This window comes from Anoplopoma fimbria, chromosome 8 (assembly GCF_027596085.1).
Source record: "Anoplopoma fimbria isolate UVic2021 breed Golden Eagle Sablefish chromosome 8, Afim_UVic_2022, whole genome shotgun sequence".
NCBI classification, from domain to species: Eukaryota; Metazoa; Chordata; class Actinopteri; order Perciformes; family Anoplopomatidae; genus Anoplopoma; species Anoplopoma fimbria.
In genome coordinates, this window is record NC_072456.1 from 16,315,605 (window position 1) to 16,333,644 (window position 18,040).

The following is an 18,040-nucleotide window of genomic DNA, read 5'->3' on the forward strand; positions in this document are numbered from 1 at the left end:
GAATTGTTGCTTTAATAGCAACACTAACGCAGCATCACAGCGCTCCGGTTCACTTTGTCTGCAAGCTCAGCATTATCTGTTGCAGCGGAGGCCAAGGGCGCCTTTAGGCATCCATCCCACTCTGACACACACACACACACACGCACACGCACACGCACACACACGCACACGCACACGCACACCCCAGTGACTTGTGTGGCGCTGAGCTGTCTCAAACAAATGCTAAAGCTGAAAGACCATCATGTGTCACAACGTGGGCTTATGGGAGAAAAAAAAAAGAAAAAAAAAAAGGAGCACACTCAGCATGCTATTAATAATGACCACTGTTTTTTTTGATGAGAAACTGTAACAGCAGCTCTGTGATTCTAGCTCGTCATTGCTTCCGTATATACAGATGTACACTGAGCCTGTGGTAATATCCCCCCCCCCCACACGCCAACCAGTCCATGTTTTAAGGAGAACTGCAGTGGTTGCACATTAGTCAGACTCCAGAACCAGAGATATTGTCTTTGTTTTTACATTTTTTTTTCCCTTGTCAAAACTTGACCGCTACATTACCCATAATGCATCTTGACCACCGACAGTTGGGTTGGAGATCTGGTAGTCATGCTAGTCAGGGCTAATGTAGCCTTGAGCCGCTAGCTACAAGCGGAGACGAGTTACTCCACAGTTTATTCGTTTTCAAACATGTAGTCTTCAAACGCAATTCATTTAACTTTGCGCAGTTCACTAACAAGGCTTTATGCTATTTTTTTCCCCCAGATGCATTAGTACTCACTGAGACCTGTAAACAGACATGATGATTGTCTTTTATTAAAGATATTTTCCTTAATTGCAGAATTGTAATTCTTAACCATAGGGTAAAGCTACTATTACACCCTCTTTTCAAACGCCTCAGTGAAACAAATCAATCATCCTCATGCTCGATGATCGTGTGCGAGCTAGTGAGCCCTTAAAAAAAAAATATCAACACTTCCTAGCAATTAAAACCGTGGCTACTTAGTTAAACCATTTTGGTGATGAGTACCTCAACCAAAATCCAGGTGTAGAGCTCATTTCTATGGCAATACATTGACAAAAAGGTGTTTTTTTTTTCTCTTCATCAGCAGTCTTACTCTGACGTAAACACTGTAGCAATAAACCGCAGGGGACAACAGAGGCTGTGTCCCAATGCGCTCAGCCCTCCCGTGCGCTAACCAGGACACTCGGCTCTTTGCCAAGCTAGCCTTGCTCCAGAGTCCAGGGCTTAAAAGGTGATTAGGTAGAGATTTGGTGTCCCCTTCCTGAATCGCCAAACGCTCTGACTCAGCCGACAGGAGCGCAGACGCCACCCTGGAGGGGAGGCCGTTTTATGGACATCTTAACTGTAGCGGTGCCTGGTGGAAACCCTGAGTCAGAGTGGGCACTGCCACGAGAGCGCACAAACCACAGAGCCTGACGTGACAAACGCGCTATATGAGGAACACATGCTGCTTTTAGCTGGTGTGTTGCACGTGCATCCGTTTCTGCCAAGGCCGGGGAGGAGCAGCTCGACTCACGGCGCCTTCAACTAGCAGCTTTGCAAGGGAGCTACTTATCATGCACCACCCGTGGTCTATAAAGCTCCTCGGTGTTCCCCCGCACAGCTGATTGTAGCCAGGAGCTTTCCAGTATGCAAAAAGCAGCTGCAGGACGAACAGCTCTGTACGGCTGGCACCAAAAAAACCCTCTCAATACACAAAACTGAGTTGGCCATAGCATAACGTGGATTTGCATTGCAAAACAATGCTATAGCCCGTGTGAGCCATGTGCCGAGATAGAGCGGAAGTCAGTGGCAGAACTCTAAAAAGGCTTCAGGAGTTCAACTGAAATGCTCAAATCTACACAAATATATAGTATTTACTTAATCTACCTTACTGTCATTCAGACCAGCAGAACATACTGTACATTCGCTCAACACGTCTGAGATAAAACCAAAATACACCTAACTTTCAGCCCCCGTCATGCCTCTGGCATGAGACTACATTCCAGAACATCAGTCATGTGTCCAGTCTCAACAGAGAGGAGCTCTAATCTGCCACGGAGGGCTTTGTGGAAAAATCAAGTCCATATTAATCCGATTAGCTCCAAGGTGCAGAGCTCCGGGGAGGAATGATGTCATAATGCATTGATGACATCTCTTCTCTGGGCGTAATCATGTGAGAAAGGGCGGCATAGTACAGGAGGATGAAGCATCTCTACAGACTCTAAGGTCTAAGATCAAAGTTCAGAGGGAGTTTACGACTGATGTTAATGCCCTGTACAGTGTATACTGTAAATGACTCAGAGATTGAAATTATACAATCACAGGTACTTGAGATATCTCATATTGCCTCCGTACCTTTCTTGTACTTGTGGATGGGAAGTTTCTTTAGCTGATCTTTACGCAGGCGGCTCCTCCGAGCTCTGTGCCGATCCTGGACAAACTTGGTGATCTAGGAATAGTGGAAGAAAGAAATTTGTACATTTAACGCACGCACGCACGCACAAACAGTTGTCTTGTCCAGGTGTTGCATCCAAAAACCTGTACCTGTGATTTCCATCACATCAGGAAAGGTGTGATGTTTTAAACCAGATGCCAATTACCTGACAAAGAGACAATCTCAAAACTAATATTATGGACTTTTTCCTCACTGTAATAAAGGTAAAACCTTTAAAGGGAATGAGTAAAAGTGTTTTGAGAACTCAGGAGGCAAAAATCCTTTAGAATACCAGCCATTTTCTATCATCTAATTTACAACAATCAAGTCAAATTAAATCACGGCCTTTAAATTGCGCCGCAAAGTTCCTTAGAAGAATGTACTTTGCGTTAAAAACAAGGATTGACCTACCATGAAAACAACGATGAGGATGAGACAGATCCCCACGATGATGAGGAAGGGGATCAGGTAGTATTCCAGCGGCAGGCTGAAGTCTGGCATGAGGACCACGTGTCCCCTAAGAAAACAAGCAGAGCCATTGTCAGGTGTTGGCAGGTAAGTCAAACACTGACTGACGCCTCCACAGACGCTGTGTTGAGGCAGCATTTCATTAGTGTGACAGTCACATATAGGGTCCTCTAGCAACATATCACATTACATTTCACACTATAAGTTAATGGCTTCTACTTCCTCTCACAGAACTCCCTCTACAGCAGACACATATCTGCACAGCCAACTTGGTCCACTCTGACAAAACTCTGCCAAGACCATGTTTGGTGTTCATTCCTCTGCAAAAGTCTCTGGAACAAACCTCAGTGTTTGGATGGCATCTGACAAGCCCCCACACACACACACACACGGAATTTTAAACTTAAAAACATTAATGCTGCTGTGACTCTCTGGGCTCCTCTGACAGGCTGAGACATTTCATTTCAACTCCTCAAAAGACAATTCCTCCACTTTGATATAGAGCCGGACACAAAACAGACATCTCTTCACTATATCACAGTGAGAGACTGAAAACCTGCTTCTATTTATATTGATGGGCAGCAAGATGATATTTGTGTTTAGACTTACCCCTTGTCATAGGTGAAGTCTTCCTTCAGAGAGTTGGCAGTGTGCTCGCTCACAAACACAGAGGGAATATCTATCTGCTTCATAATGTCCACTAAAAAGGAAAAAAAAGAAAACTTTTAATATATCATATGACTGTATATCAGTACCTGAATCCACTGAACTATCCTGAAACATGAAGTTTCAAGCCGGTGTTGAAAATCAAAGTCCTGAGAAACTGTTATTTAATTGTGTCAGGATTTGAAAAAAAAAAAAAAAAAGAACTCAAGGACCACTTACTTCCTTTCTCTGGAGGTTTAAATACATCTAACAGTCCTCAACTGATGGAGTTTGCTTAAAGTTGTTCAATGCATGATGAAAAACACGAGATGCGGTGGAACTACAGCAGCAATGATGAGTCAATAATCATTTGGTTGATCTACAGAGAATCATCTAGTCATTTTTCAACATAAAATACCGACAAAACTCACTGGTTCCAGCTTCTCAAATGTGAGTAACTGCATGTTTTCTTGGTTGTCTTGTGTCATTTAAAATAACATGGGTTTTTGACCATTGGCCAGTCAAAACAAGCAATTGAAGATGACATGCATCCTGTGACACATTAAAGATAAAACAATTATCATCACTTGATTAAACGCTCCAGAAAGTTATTAACTGGACTATGATTTGAGATTTCTTCTGTCAGCTATTTCCAGTCAAAAATGACCTACTAAATTTGCCAAGTTTGTAAAGCTCATGTGCTTCCAGCTAAACCAGTGATGCCGCTTATGTCCCACATTGTGGAAGTATTTACAGATTATAGTCTGTTCAAACTTTAAGGCTGGCACGCTGTTGGACCATCCGACTTTGGTTGACGCATGCTGGCACCTTAAGTGAGCTGAAGAAGTGACAAGAGAGATAAAACATCAGCTTGTGACATCTACTCATCTTGAGAAACGCTCACCAGGACAAGAAGCCCTCTGGGTAGTTTATGACTGTGCTGCACGCCTTGAGTGAGAGTATAGGTGCCACCTAATTGAAAGAAAACCCCTGACAGCATCATATCTCTAAAGTGGGCTTGAGGAGGGACAACATGGATTCATAGGCAGGGAGTACTGGGGGGGGGGGGCAGGGCATTTCATACTCCCTCATGTGCATCTGGAGACTTGAAATAAACTTCCACCATAAAATTGCCTAACTTTTCCTCAGGCATTAAGAGAAAAACAAAGGACATCCTTTGTCAACAGAGGCACAGAACCAGGCGGCTATGTAAGATGCTAAATGCTCAAGTGCTACAGAGGGAAAAGGAGGAGGTGGTGGTTACTTACGATCATTGGATCCCATGCTGATTAAGTCATCAGAGACCACATTGTGAACAATGGCGGCCTTGTATCCGGCTTTCTGAGCATTGAGGACCTGTGAGGAGACAAAAACATTTGCACTCTGATGATTAAATGGATCCCCTTTGTTTCAAACACCTGGTGATTATTAGTAAGCTAACCTCAACTGCTAAACACAGCCTCAGGTGAAGTTGGTGTGTGTGTGTGTGTGTGTGATAACTGAGGTTCTGTGTCTGATTATGTGACCGCATCTGATTTCCAGCAACATCAAACCACATTAAAGATAAGATAGGAACTGGAGGTGTGGAGATGTCTTGATTTCTCATGTGATGCAGCGACAGAACAGAAACAGGAGATCCTTTGAAACTGTGTTTCTCCTAGGGCAGATAAATCGTCATTCCGCCATCTTGTTTCTCTCGTTACCAACATTAGCTGCTCTGTTTCAACAATGTGGGCCAGAAAAAATGTGCATGCAGGCTGAAATTAAACCCCTTGTTTTGTTCAGTCGGGAGATGAGCTTTTTAGAGCTATGAGTAAGGGAAAGTCAGCTAGCTGCTAGGCTAATTCATACAGTGTAAAATGCCCTACAGTAAGCAGGACAGTGCCCTGTCTTAGAGCTGCTATGTAAAGAACATGTGTGTGTAGATCACAGCACACATGTGATGCACTGCAATAGGATTTATGTTGTGTTTTTGTCATGTTTATATACTTAGGTGGGTTATACAGATACTGATATTGAAAAGTAATTAAAAAGAAATTAAAGACAGTTGTAGAGAGATTTTTGAAAGCACTTTCTAAATAAAAAAGGGAGTTTGGATTTGTCTGACTGCTTGAATTAATTGATGAAAAAGTAGCCGTGTGCAGTAATATAGAAAATAGAGGATGCGATACATTTAGATGCATCGTCAATAGTTGAATTGTTGACGGGTGAATAGTTATCAAATGGTGAGGCTGGGTGAAGATTAATACCTCTAATAGGAACCAGCTGTGGTTAGGGGCTTTTAGTGATGGGTTAAATGCACCAATCATCCTCCAATCTCCAATCCACTTCCAGTCTAAAGATGCTCTCTACTGCCTATATGAACTAACTAATTAGTTCACTAATTGATCTGGCTTCGCAAACTGAATTCCCAAAAGGACCATACATTGTGCAGTCTAAGAAGACAGCAGCCAAAGGAGCCCCTGTGGCTTCACAGTAGCATTCAACAAACATGTTTACGGCCCGTTTGCCAGAAAGTGTTTGTAAGAGACAAGACGTTTGCATTTCACGGCCCAACAGCTCGCTCCTGCATGATAAACACTGCCTGCGAGGATCCAAAACAGGAAGGGTTCGATTATAGGACGGAAACAGAGGTACAAAGAAAGCTGCACGGCCACAGAGTAATGTCAGCGTGGGTTAAAGGTCAGAAGAGTTGTTCCTTTCATAGGAAGGTATGACAAATGCAGAAATGATGCACACTGATTTTGCTCAATTAGAAAACATATCACATTTTGACACTCCTGACTTTATCTCATCCGCCTCTTCTGGTTCTGATGTGGCACACTATTATTTTATATAGGTTTTATATATATATATGTTATAAAGGTCACAGGGTTTGATCCCAACAAAAGGCCATGTGCCCTGGAGTAAGACGCTTGAGGCCAGACCTGCTGCCTCGTGACGAGTGCTGACTATCTGCTCGGAATCATTTCAGGCAAAACATGTAATCCACATGCAAACCAACGAGCAACCTCACTGCCAAAGTCAACATAAGCTGTTCAACTTACAGACTGATTGATAGGTGTTTAAATACAAGGATATATAAAAAAAAATGTCTGTCCTTTAAATCATTTGACTAACAAACAAAATCATTATCTCATTACTCATCAAAAATATATATATATATATAAATATATAAATATATATACACATATAATATATATATATATATATATATATATATACACATACACACAGTATATCAAATATATATTTCTCTTGCATCTATAAAAATGTACAAGAAAAATATTGGTATTTACCTATAATGAAGTATTTTTTGTTTGGTACAGTTAGTTTGTAGCCTTCTTAAATACTGGCTAAGACAGTAATCACTCTTCCAGTTTGGCAAAAAGCGTAGACGTGTATATGTGTGCATGCCTGTGTGTGTGTGTGTGTCAATTGTGTTTAAACTGTTGCATAAACATGTCATCATGTCCACACTCCGATTAATCATAGATGTGTTCCATGTACCTCTTAAAAAGAAAGTAAAACCTGTCACTGCTGCATTAAAACAGCTGCTACAGCTTTCCGTGTAACCTGTTCACTGTGTGTGTGTGTGTGTGTGTGTGTGTGTGTGTGTGTGTGTGTGTGTGTGTGTGTGTGTGTGTGTGTGTGTGTGTGTGTGTGTGTGTGTGAGCAGCTGTCATTTTTCTTTTTTTATATCCGTCAACACCTATAAATTCATTCCTAAAAATTCAGTAGGGCAAACGTTCTCAGTATTTCTTCTCTTAACTAGAAGCACATAAACATATATTTAATGTTACGTAACACAATAGCTTGCAAAAATCAATTTAGCAAGAAAGTTGTGTTATAAATTTGATTGTGAATACATTAATGTAACTAGACGCAAGTTGCACCAGAAAAAATAAAAACTGAATATATTCTGGGCGTGGAAATGTATCTTATTGAGTGTCTGTCTGGCTTTTTTTAATGACTGTAGTACTACGCTTTTAGGTATTAAAAGTAAAATAACAAACAAAATCTATGGTTAGAAATTGAAAGCAAGGTGTCCAAAAACTCAGATCTTCAGTAAAAAAAAAAATCCATCTATGCCAGCTGGCAGATTTTTTTCCGCACAAATCACGGTAGGTTGTGTTTTCAGACAAACGTAATGCTGAAGACCCTAAAAAATGATTTAAACACAGATCTTTACAGCAGCAGAAGCCAGAGCGCCATGTGTGCTGCATCATGGATTCAGGGGAAACTGACGTCATAAGGATCTTCCATCTGCAAAGCTGTTTTTGTGGCCGTGACACAGTATAGAGCTCACAGCATCCTGTATAACCATTGTTGAGGCTGATTGCTCACAACAGATGTGGTGGAGGAAATAGGATGTGACAATGTTATCCTGGAATTACTCATTATGTGTTCTTACACAGACAGAGACAGACTTTGGATAGTGAATGTTTCCTCTGAAATTGAGTGGGGGAACAATTTGCATCAGATCACAAAAATGTCACTCTAACTCATTATAAATAATAGGAATGAAGACAGCGATCCTGCAATACCAGCAACAATACTTCTATCAGTGAAAACCATATTCTAACAGTGAAGTGTCTCCTAAATTAAAACTAAATATAAATTAAATTGTTTAGAATTAATGGATTTAGTTTGTTAATGATACACACAACACTAAAACATGAAAACTCGGCCTAAAACTCAAACATTGTAACACAAAAGCTAAGTACCTCACATTTTCGGTATATTTGAGGGCCAGAGCTAGAGAATACGTGATTATCAAACTATGAATCTATGAATCGCTGAACGAGATGAGGACAGTGTTTCAGATGTCTACAATCAGGCTTAGACCACCTCGAATGCTTTCAAAACATGAATGGGAAACATCAGTTTTGGCATTCTCAGAATCAAATTGCAACGGTGTCTTTTTAGAGCTGCCATTTCTATAAAATGTGACAATTTCCTGATGTAAAAGAACTTAGGAAGGCAGCCTGAGTTATTGTTGACACGCACTAAAACATCGAGCCAGAAACCACTACACATTACAGACTAACAGTATTACAAAAGTAAAATAATCTTTAATTAGCCACTGCTACCTGAAGCCACAGAGGAATTTATGATGTTAATTATTACTCAGAGCACGTCTAAATTAAATCCTGACCCAAAAACCAGACAGTGTGAGAGAGAGAGAGAAAGAGAGACCATGATATGAGGCAGGGACAGTACCAAGTAAAGATAATAAAATATATGAGAGTCATCTGCTCTGTTAAATAATAGACAGAGGTCACTCACACTAACCTGAGCAACAAGTGGTTGTGTGAGTGCAGTGTGTTAGCCCTGAAGCTCGGCCAGGCCTCTCTTTACCAGCATTGCACTCTGTTGTGAAGCAAGTAAAACCATTTAGACCTGTGGGGGGTGAACAGTGTGTGTGTGTGTGTGTGTGTGTGTGTGTGTGTGTGTGTGTGTGTGTGTGTGTGTGTGTGTGTGTGTGTGTGTGTGTGTGTGTGTGTGTGTGTGTGTGTGTGTGTGGGGTGGCCTGTAGGATGCTTATACAGAACAGCACTGTCTTTTGTCTGTTCCTTGTCACTGTAATTTTATGCACAGGCATACGTGAAGCAGGGTGTATGGCAGCCGCAGCATTGTGCTCCCATGTGTTTTCTTGTGAGGGTGTATTGTGAGGAGGCATCAATGGCTACTGTGTGCGTCTCGAGGTGGGCTTTCTGGATAAGAGACAAAACATAAAAATACCGGGTCCAGATGCGTTTCTGTGATTTCTTTTTTTGTGAGAGGAAGTGAGCTAGGTGGAGGGGGGGATTTTTGTCTGTGGATTTTTGTCTGTGGTTGTAATGATGTGTTCCCACTACGAGCGACAAAAGCAGCAACATGGCTACACGTCATTGAAAATGACGTGTAGCCATGTTGCTGTGTTGCACTTAGTGTGAACACATCATAAGATGCATTTTATAGACTAAATCAATAATCAGTTAATCAAAGGAAAGGGTGCAGTCAATACTGATAACAGGGGACGGCTACATGGCCTTGGTATCATGATTTATATCCAGCTATGATTGTGAAACTAATTTTAGTCTATTGTTTGACTGCTTGCTTTATTAATTCTGTCTTCTTTCCTCTCATATTCCAACCCTGATTCTTTTCCCAACTCATCATTTCGGGATGTGTTATTCTGATTAATTTCCACAAGGCAAACATAAAATGTAACACTCAAACAATAGTTACCTGAACTGAATAAATTGGATCATGACACTTATCGCCAGGATCCATTTTATGGCTGCGTATCAGCCTTTGTTGTGTGATGAGGGCATGAGACAAGAAATACGGTCCATAAAGTCAAAGTAGAGTAACAGATGAATCCGTTTAGTTTCATCAGGTAGAAAACACTGCACAATGGTTTGTAATTCTCACACCAAGATTTCACAACTTAAGAAAGTAACGAAGGCGCCAACTCTTTTACAGATTTTGTCACAACGATTGCAAAGTCAACAGTTATATGAATATGGGTTGCAGATTGAAAGTTTATTAAAAAAAATGGTTTTGACTGCCGTTTGGATGGAGGGGGGGTCTGAGGCAGGGGGGAGTATTGGAAACACTACTGTGTTAACTTGAATGTGGGATGTGCATGTCGTGTAGTTTGCATCATATTACGCCTCAACGTGTTGGTCTGTCAGTTTGTTGGAAATCCGATAATGCAAATAAGAAACTACTGTTACAACTGACACAAGCCAAATTCCTGCCAGCTGCTGCCAATATGGGTACCAGAACATTTTTCCTGTAAGGTCAAGCTTTACTTCCTAAAATCTACCTAGCTGGTACAAAACTGAAACGTAGGTGCTGACAGAAGACAAAAAGGTTCGCTCCTTTGCTGCTGTTAACTCTCGGGTGTTTTCAGGGAGATTTGACAGTAAACGTGAAAAGCCCTTTTTGGCTGAAGGTTGTCTGGATGCCAGTCTGCCTGGGTTCTGCAGAGGAATTCAACCTCTGCTGCTAGCTCACCCTTGTGTTTGCATGGGCAAAGATAAGGACATGCAATGCATTCCTGAGACTGAGGAGAAGGAGAAAAAAAAAGACAGGCATAAAAAAAAGGAGTGGAGAAAGGGGAAAAAAGACATGAAACCTACAGAAAAAAAAGAAATTAGAGCGCAAGTGTGTTGCTATAAACACACTAACACACACAAGCTTAAATCAAGAATGCATCACCGAATGAGCTGCTGTTCTACCATCTGCAGACCATCGTACTGAGCTGTAGCGCAAATATCCATGTCGATTTAACAGCCTTCATCAAACCACTTAATTGCCATTATGCCTGTGGGATCAAACATTAAAATCCTGCTGTTCTGCTTCTGCATCATTTCCCTCTGCACACACCCACATCGATTAAGATGGTGTTGTGGGACAAAATGATTAAATATACAAATAAAAAAATAAAACATTTTCATTTTTAGATGAACCTCTTTATTCTACCAAAGAAAGTTGACAAAGCAGCATCAAGCTTCTCAGTACTTCTTCGTTCACATTTCTTCACGTGGCTGCTGCCGCGTACAGCTACAGTGGAAATACACTGGAAAAACTAGCGGCTAAGTGCCTCTCTCAAGGGCATCTCGACATCTCGTCGTCATGTGACGCCATTACTTGGCTCCAGTAACTTATAGCTCTGTTCTCTCTTTTTTCCTGCCTCCCAAACATCACATTATTTATCATTTTCTGTAACATCAGACCTCGTAATAAAACCAAAGTAGAAAGCGCAATGACCATATGATGTTATTTCTTTCACTGTGGCCCCCTGTGGAGTGCTGACCAAATTTTGACTTGGCCTGCAGCACAGACACTGTAGGTTTTGTTCATGAGGTAGAGCAATTATGGATTTTTAAAAGGCAGTTTGGACTCTTGTTTAATTGGGTGTTGTTTTTGGAGCCCTGCGAGTGAATTTGACAAGCTCCAGAAGCTTTTTCCATGGGGTTAAAAGCACAGTGAGACGTACAGTAAAAGCCCCAAGTAAATAGGCATGAAACGAAAACGGATGTGATGTCATTTTTCTGGATAATGATGACACATCTCATCTCAAAAATGCCTGGAGATGTCATGCCATGGCGTATTTGTGGTAATACTTTAAAGCAGGTGGTTACTGATAAAATACGGTGCTGTTACTTGCGTCTAAGGAGGCGGGGCACCTTCCCAATAAAACACTATGGGAAACCCTGACCTTTAAAACTATTTGTACACAATTTTCCCAGGTCAACCAAGCATTAAATTCAAGCCAAAGTGTTGAGTAAAATAGTGTGGCTGGTGAAAACAAAATTCAGCCAGTTTAGATGTTGACAGTACACAATGCAGAAGCTGCTGCTGAAGTTCAGTTCGTCCATACGAACCTGCTGAACTCTGATTCTGCATTAGGCACACTGAGGCCTTACAGGGTTTATACGTGCCGGACAGCGAGAAGGTTGCAGCTGTTTGGAGGCAAACCGGGCTGCACCGTGTCTTTGTATCGAGCAGCTTCCTGTGAATGCGTGGGACGGAATGAATGTGAAGGAAGGTGTTGCTGAGAAAAAAACAACAATCAACTGGAACATGGGGGAGAAAAGATCACTTCAAAGTAGCTTTGCACTAGAGATCACTGAACTATTGTTATTTGTGTGTGTGTGTGTGTGTGTGTGTGTGTGTGTGTGTGTGTGTGTGTGTGTGTGTGTGTGTGTGTGTGTGTGTGTGTGTGTGTGTTTGTCCACATATGTATATGCGTGAGAACCAGTTCATGTTGGTCACAGCTGACTGGAGGTGTGTAAGCTGTGCCACCTGGAGCTGCCTGACTCACTGCTGCAGGACTAAACCATTTGGATCCCAAATAGAGCTAGACATGTTACAAAAAGCAGTTTAATGAGTATATAATAATAAAAACTAATTATAAAAACATTTTACACACGGACGAGATGAACCATTATTATCTATTGACATTATCTACCGAACGATATGATTAAAAATGGCCGCCTACGAGGGTAAATATGGCCGCACACATATCTCCCTTTCCACTCCCATACTAGCATCTGTAAATCTGGTGGTGTGGACAGAATCTGCTGATAGCATCACTAATTATTGCTGCATCACTACTGTGTGTGTGTGTGTGTGTGTGTGTGTGTGTGTGTGTGTGTGTGTGTGTGTGTGTGTGTGTGTGTGTGTGTGTGTGTGTGTGTGTGTGTGTGCATGTGCGTGTGTGTGTCAATAACTACTGCATCTTTAATCCTGTGTGTATCTACGGCCAAAAAGCACATCGACTCGTGTTCTCTGCCTCTCCTCCTTGTCCACCTCTGAAATCCTTTCTTCCACAAATCCCTCTCTTTTATTCTCCCTCTCCTTTCCTCTCTCATCCACCCACCCACTGTCGTCTTTCCTCCTTCATCTGTTTTCTTTTGTTTTGTTCTTCCTCTCTCCTGCCCTGTTGGAGCTCAGGCAGTATAAATGACCTGCATGGAGCCTGTTGCCGTCTCTGGGCTGCATTTGCATGAAGCAGACTTGACCTGAGCTTTGTGTAAATGAGTCTCAGCAGCACAGCACGCCTTTCTCACACATTACAGTCAACATGTTTTGGAAAAAGATCATAATGTTTTGTTATTTTTATGTTGACTTTCAATTACTTTTTCTTAATTAGTCTGTGAAGCATGTAAGCTAATTAAAACTAGTTTCTTTGACTTCTCATTTGTTCTTAGGATGTTAATATTATATTGCTTACTGCTGCTCATCGATGTTAGACTTTTAAACGGCTCCAATGTTAACCCCCTAATTCATTCTTTTTTTCCTACTTCCTCTGCTCCCTGCGATTTCTTTCTTTCTTCTTCTCCTCTCCAGACTCGTCCTGAAGTCAGTTTTATGTTTACTGCCCAAAATACACCTCCTGAGTCTCCAGGGGAGAACATTTCAATACATGAGGAACGCTTAATTTGCATTCAGAAAAAAAAAGGCTGTTTGGAGGTCTGTAAAAGTACACTTCAAATGGTATCAGATGCAGCTAGGTGCTTCTCTACTCCTCTGCTATTTGGACAGCAGCTCCCAATCAGGTCCTCATTTCCTCCCTCTCTCTTCCTCCCTTAAGGGGTCTCTCTCTCTCAGGTTGTCTCCCCTTTTTTCGACCCCCATATTCACTCAATTCTCCTCCTATCTTTTAATTTATCCCCACATGCCTCCTTTTGCCACCCTTCCTCTTTTATTTCTCCTCCCCTCTTTTCCCCTCGCTCTCAAAACTCCCCTTCTTTCTCTTCCTCTTCCCTTCCTACCTCATCTCTAAATTTAACCTCCTACTTCTCTCCCCTCTTTGCCCTCATTACCCTTGTTATATCACCCCGACTGCTAACTTCTCCTCAATTCTGCCCAGCCCCTTCTCTGATATTTCCACTCTCCCTCTCCCTTTCTTCTCATCCATGCCGTCCTCCCTTTTCTCTCCTCAGTATTTCAGTGGAATGCTGCCCAGAGCAGAGCTAGGTTTTAGTTTCAAGGTCCGGACGGCTGATTAGATAAGGAGTTCAATAAAACTGAAAGCTGCAGGGCGAGGCCATGTATACTGATAACGATGCACAGTGCAATCATGCATTTCACTTCCTTATGTGTGAGTGACTGTATTTGCACTAAAGGTGTTGAGTATAAATATAACTTTAACACATTTTAATAATGCTCCCTGCCCCAATTTGTTGTTATTCTTTAACACATATTTTTGCATGTGTTTGATTAAAATATGTACTGAAATGCTTTATGTTGATTTTTTTCATGTGCCGTAAGTTGCATTGTACAAAAGCTTAAATGTCCTTTAGTTATACCATTTTCTACAGTTAATAGAGCCAAATCAGTGCAGTCTGTATGACACTTATTTGGACAAAAAATGGCCAAAAGTGAGGAAACTTTTGTTCTCACATCTAACTGGATAAACATTTTAAAGATGTGTGTTTGGAGAAATTTAGAAGAACAACAACATTGATCTGGACTTAAAAGTACTCGTGCCCACGGTGTGTTTTTGCCCTATAAGCCAAAGGGAGCAGGCTGAGCTGTTTGTTGATACAACAAATTGCAACAGACTTAACAACAGCTCAGACAACCAACAGCCACATGAGACATATTGCTCTCTCGCTCTCTTTCTTTCCTTCTTTCTCTCTCACACACACACTCAAGCTAGTCATACATCCAGTCAGCCATAGTCATACCCTGTCATAAGACTGAGGGAGTGTGTGCAGGAAGCTAGATCATTGTTTGAATAATGACTGAGGCCTGTGTGTATGAGAGTGTGTGAGAGTGTGTGAGTGTGTAGCTCAAGGGGCTGTGAGGTCACTGCAGCGCAAATAGGCCGCACAATAAAATGCACTTACTGTAAGGCAGAGGTAAGAAGCAAGGTTAGTTGGGAAATTACCAGCCACCAGAATAAATGCTGACCAACTTGGGCTGCAGCGAGTAAAAGCAAACTCTTACTAGACGATTTTTAGACTTACTCAGAAGCTGACTTGACAGAGTATACTGTTGTAAAGAAAATAAGGCCACTGTGACCGCTCCCAAATCATCGAGAACTTTTCAGACATGCTTAAGTGTTGATAATATACTGCAGGAGACGGAGAATGGCCACACCTGAAGATAAGCTGGGGGACTTTAACCTGCGTCTTTCTGCTATTTTTTTATTCTTCACTGGATCCCTGCAAGGCCCTCTATATTGGATGGATTAGCTGCCAATCGATATCAATTAGCAATCTGTCATTCACACGGTTTATATCTCCACTTGCACTAGATTTTGCTTCGCGCAGTCTATTTCCACTCAAAATGGGGTTGAATTTAAATTAGTGCTGAACAGAAAATTACAGATATAAATTAAAAGAATTAGCCTTTATTTTCCCACCTTAACATCTTGTACTGAGGGAGTTGATCTAATCTACCGCCTCTTTAACCCTGACATTTGTTTCCATTATTGAATACCAGCTTTTAATTGACAACCAATCACGCAAGGCATCAAACATTTATATTAATGAAACCTTATTATTATTTATTTTCTATAAATAACTGTGACAAAGGGGGAACATTTTACACTTGGTCAGCGCCCTCTGTCATACAAACTACATGAAGGCATTTCTATCGCTAGATGATCCCAAACAGATCATATGCGGTTTCTTGTTATATTGACCTGGCCTACTTATCGGTCAAACTCTAGTCCGTATCATAACTGTACAATGTTACAATGAACACTTTTGGGAAATGTTTTTGAATGAGAGAATTGTTCAGAGTATGATGCCTGATGTCTGCCCTGTCAAATGAAGTTCACAGCTTCCTGAAAGGACAAAAAGCATTTATGCCAGACTGAACGTTTAGTCTGAGCTGCCCTTTGCCAGGCAAGGTTTGGTCTGTCTCAAAGCATGACCTGGGTCTCATGTTGGGAATTTTCCACCAGACAAAAAGCTGTCATCTCTACCATCTACTGGGTGCTTTTACACAGTACTTTGGTCGCTACCAACTGAAAACAAAGCAGGGTATGACCGATTCCTATACTTATTAATGCTTCTTTATAGTGGCTGTAATCAACTATTTCTTAACAATGTATCATGACCATGTGAAAGGGGTCACATGTAAATATGAACCTACAGCAAACTGACCCTTAGCTAAGTCCCACCCTCGAACACAATTTTAAAGATGGTTTTGTGGATTTGGAGCTAAATGTTGTTTGTAAGTGTTTGCCGTTTCCCTGAGAACTTGGAAGGAGAATAACCATAGTACAAATGAATGTTCCTAACATGAGCTGAGCACTTTACCGGATCAATAAATACTGTTAGCACTTCTATGCTACTAAGCTGTTTTAACACTTTTTAAAAATGAATTAGATAACATTTATTCAGTGACTGCAGTTAGTGACAGTTCTGGGGATCCACACAGAAGAAAAAAAACTCTGTACTACTAGAGGTCTGAAACTCCAAAAGGAACCTTTAGGGCGGCTAATTTTAGAAAACTGAAGGAAGTTATTGCTGGATACCAGACGTTATTGAGGCAGTGTGTTGACTTTATGAGCCCTCTCTATCTGTGCAACTGTTTCAGCATAGAGGGCAGCAGAGAGACTTAATGAGTGATAAACAGCAGATAAGAGAAAGAGAAGAAAGAGGGTAACAACGTGGTCCAACAGAACTCGACTTATCTCTGTACATGTTATATAACTAGGACATTATGTCTCAATGTATATAGACCTGCAGTGTGTGTGTGTGTGTGTGTGTGTGTGTGTGTGTGTGTGTGTGTGTGTGTGTGTGTGTGTGTGTGTGTGTGTGTGTGTGTGTGTGTGGAGGCAGCAGTGGGACAGTGGGACGAACGGACAGTCTGCAAAGAATCTTGCTGAGACGCAAAGGAGGCACAGGAGGGAGAGGGGGAGGAGAAGGGTATTGAGTTTCCTGTTCACTCCCCACTCCCCCCTCCCCTCCCAGGGAAGGTCAGAGAGGTCACCGGGGAGCCCCCCCACCGCTCTAAGAATCCCACTGTACAGGAAGTGCAAACCCGGTCTCTCTGGAGATTTATTTGATTAAAAAAAAGGAACAGCAATGGAGGAATGCTGTCTCTCTCTCGGTCTGTCCCTCTCTCTCTCACACACAAAGAGCGAGCGAGCCTATTAACACCCCTTCACATGATCCCAATTCACCCCCTCCCCATCTCAAACACTCTCTCTCGACATTCGACCTCCTCTCCGTCATGTCTTATCGCAACACACACACTACATCTCTTACACACACTCTCTCACACACAATCACATACTCCACCAGTGAAGGAGGTAACACTTGGCGGAGGGTTAAGTGGCTGAGTGTCCATTTTATTGCCCATTACGGCCACGGATCCATTAAAACTCGCTGTTGCTCACAGGATGCTAATGGCTAAATGCTATAGAGGAGGCTGCAGAGGGACAGAGAGAGATGGACGGCAGTGAAAGCAGGCATGTTGGGGGGTGACACCCCTGCACCACACACACCCCCACACCCCCAGAGAGAGAGAGAGAGAGAGAGAGAGAGAGAGAGAGAGAGAGAGAGAGAGAGAGATATGAGTGCCTCGTCTCAGTCAAGATGGAATCTATTATTCCTTTGTTTCCCTGCAGCTTCTGGAGGGAACTGAGCCCGGCAAAGAGAGGAAGGGAGGGAGGGAGTGTGTGTGTGTGTGTGTGTGTGTGTGTGTGTGTGTGTGTGTGTGTGTGTGTGTGTGTGTGTGTGTGTGTGTGTGTGTGTGTGTGTGTGTGTGTGAGGAATTCAAGGTAGACAGCTGAATTCCAGGACAGACAGCTGAATTGTGTGTGTGTGTGTGTGTGTGTGTGTGTGTGTGTGTGTGTGTGTGTGTGTGTGTGTGTGTGTGTGTGTGTGTGTGTGTGTGACAGAGAGGAGGGAGAAAGACAAGACAACAGTAAGATGGAAAAGAAACGAGGAGGGATGGAGAGACAAAGATTGCCAACGGCAAAAGAGAGAGAGAGAGATAACTGTATATATGTGTGTGTGTGTGTC

The 18,040-nt window shown here is 42.0% G+C and overlaps 1 protein-coding gene across 1 annotated transcript in view; it reads right to left on the reverse strand.

Annotated features, from left to right (window-relative positions):
* The window catches only part of rnf13 (ring finger protein 13), a 39,008-nt gene that overhangs the window by 4,951 nt on the left and 16,017 nt on the right, over positions 1-18,040 (reverse strand). Inside the window, exons 5-8 of the mRNA XM_054602439.1 lie at positions 4,820-4,907; positions 3,516-3,606; positions 2,850-2,955; positions 2,360-2,453 (exon numbers count right to left, since the gene is read on the reverse strand). Of these exons, the coding sequence (XP_054458414.1) occupies positions 2,360-2,453; positions 2,850-2,955; positions 3,516-3,606; positions 4,820-4,907 (379 nt within the window). The remainder of the gene's footprint in view (positions 1-2,359; positions 2,454-2,849; positions 2,956-3,515; positions 3,607-4,819; positions 4,908-18,040) is intronic.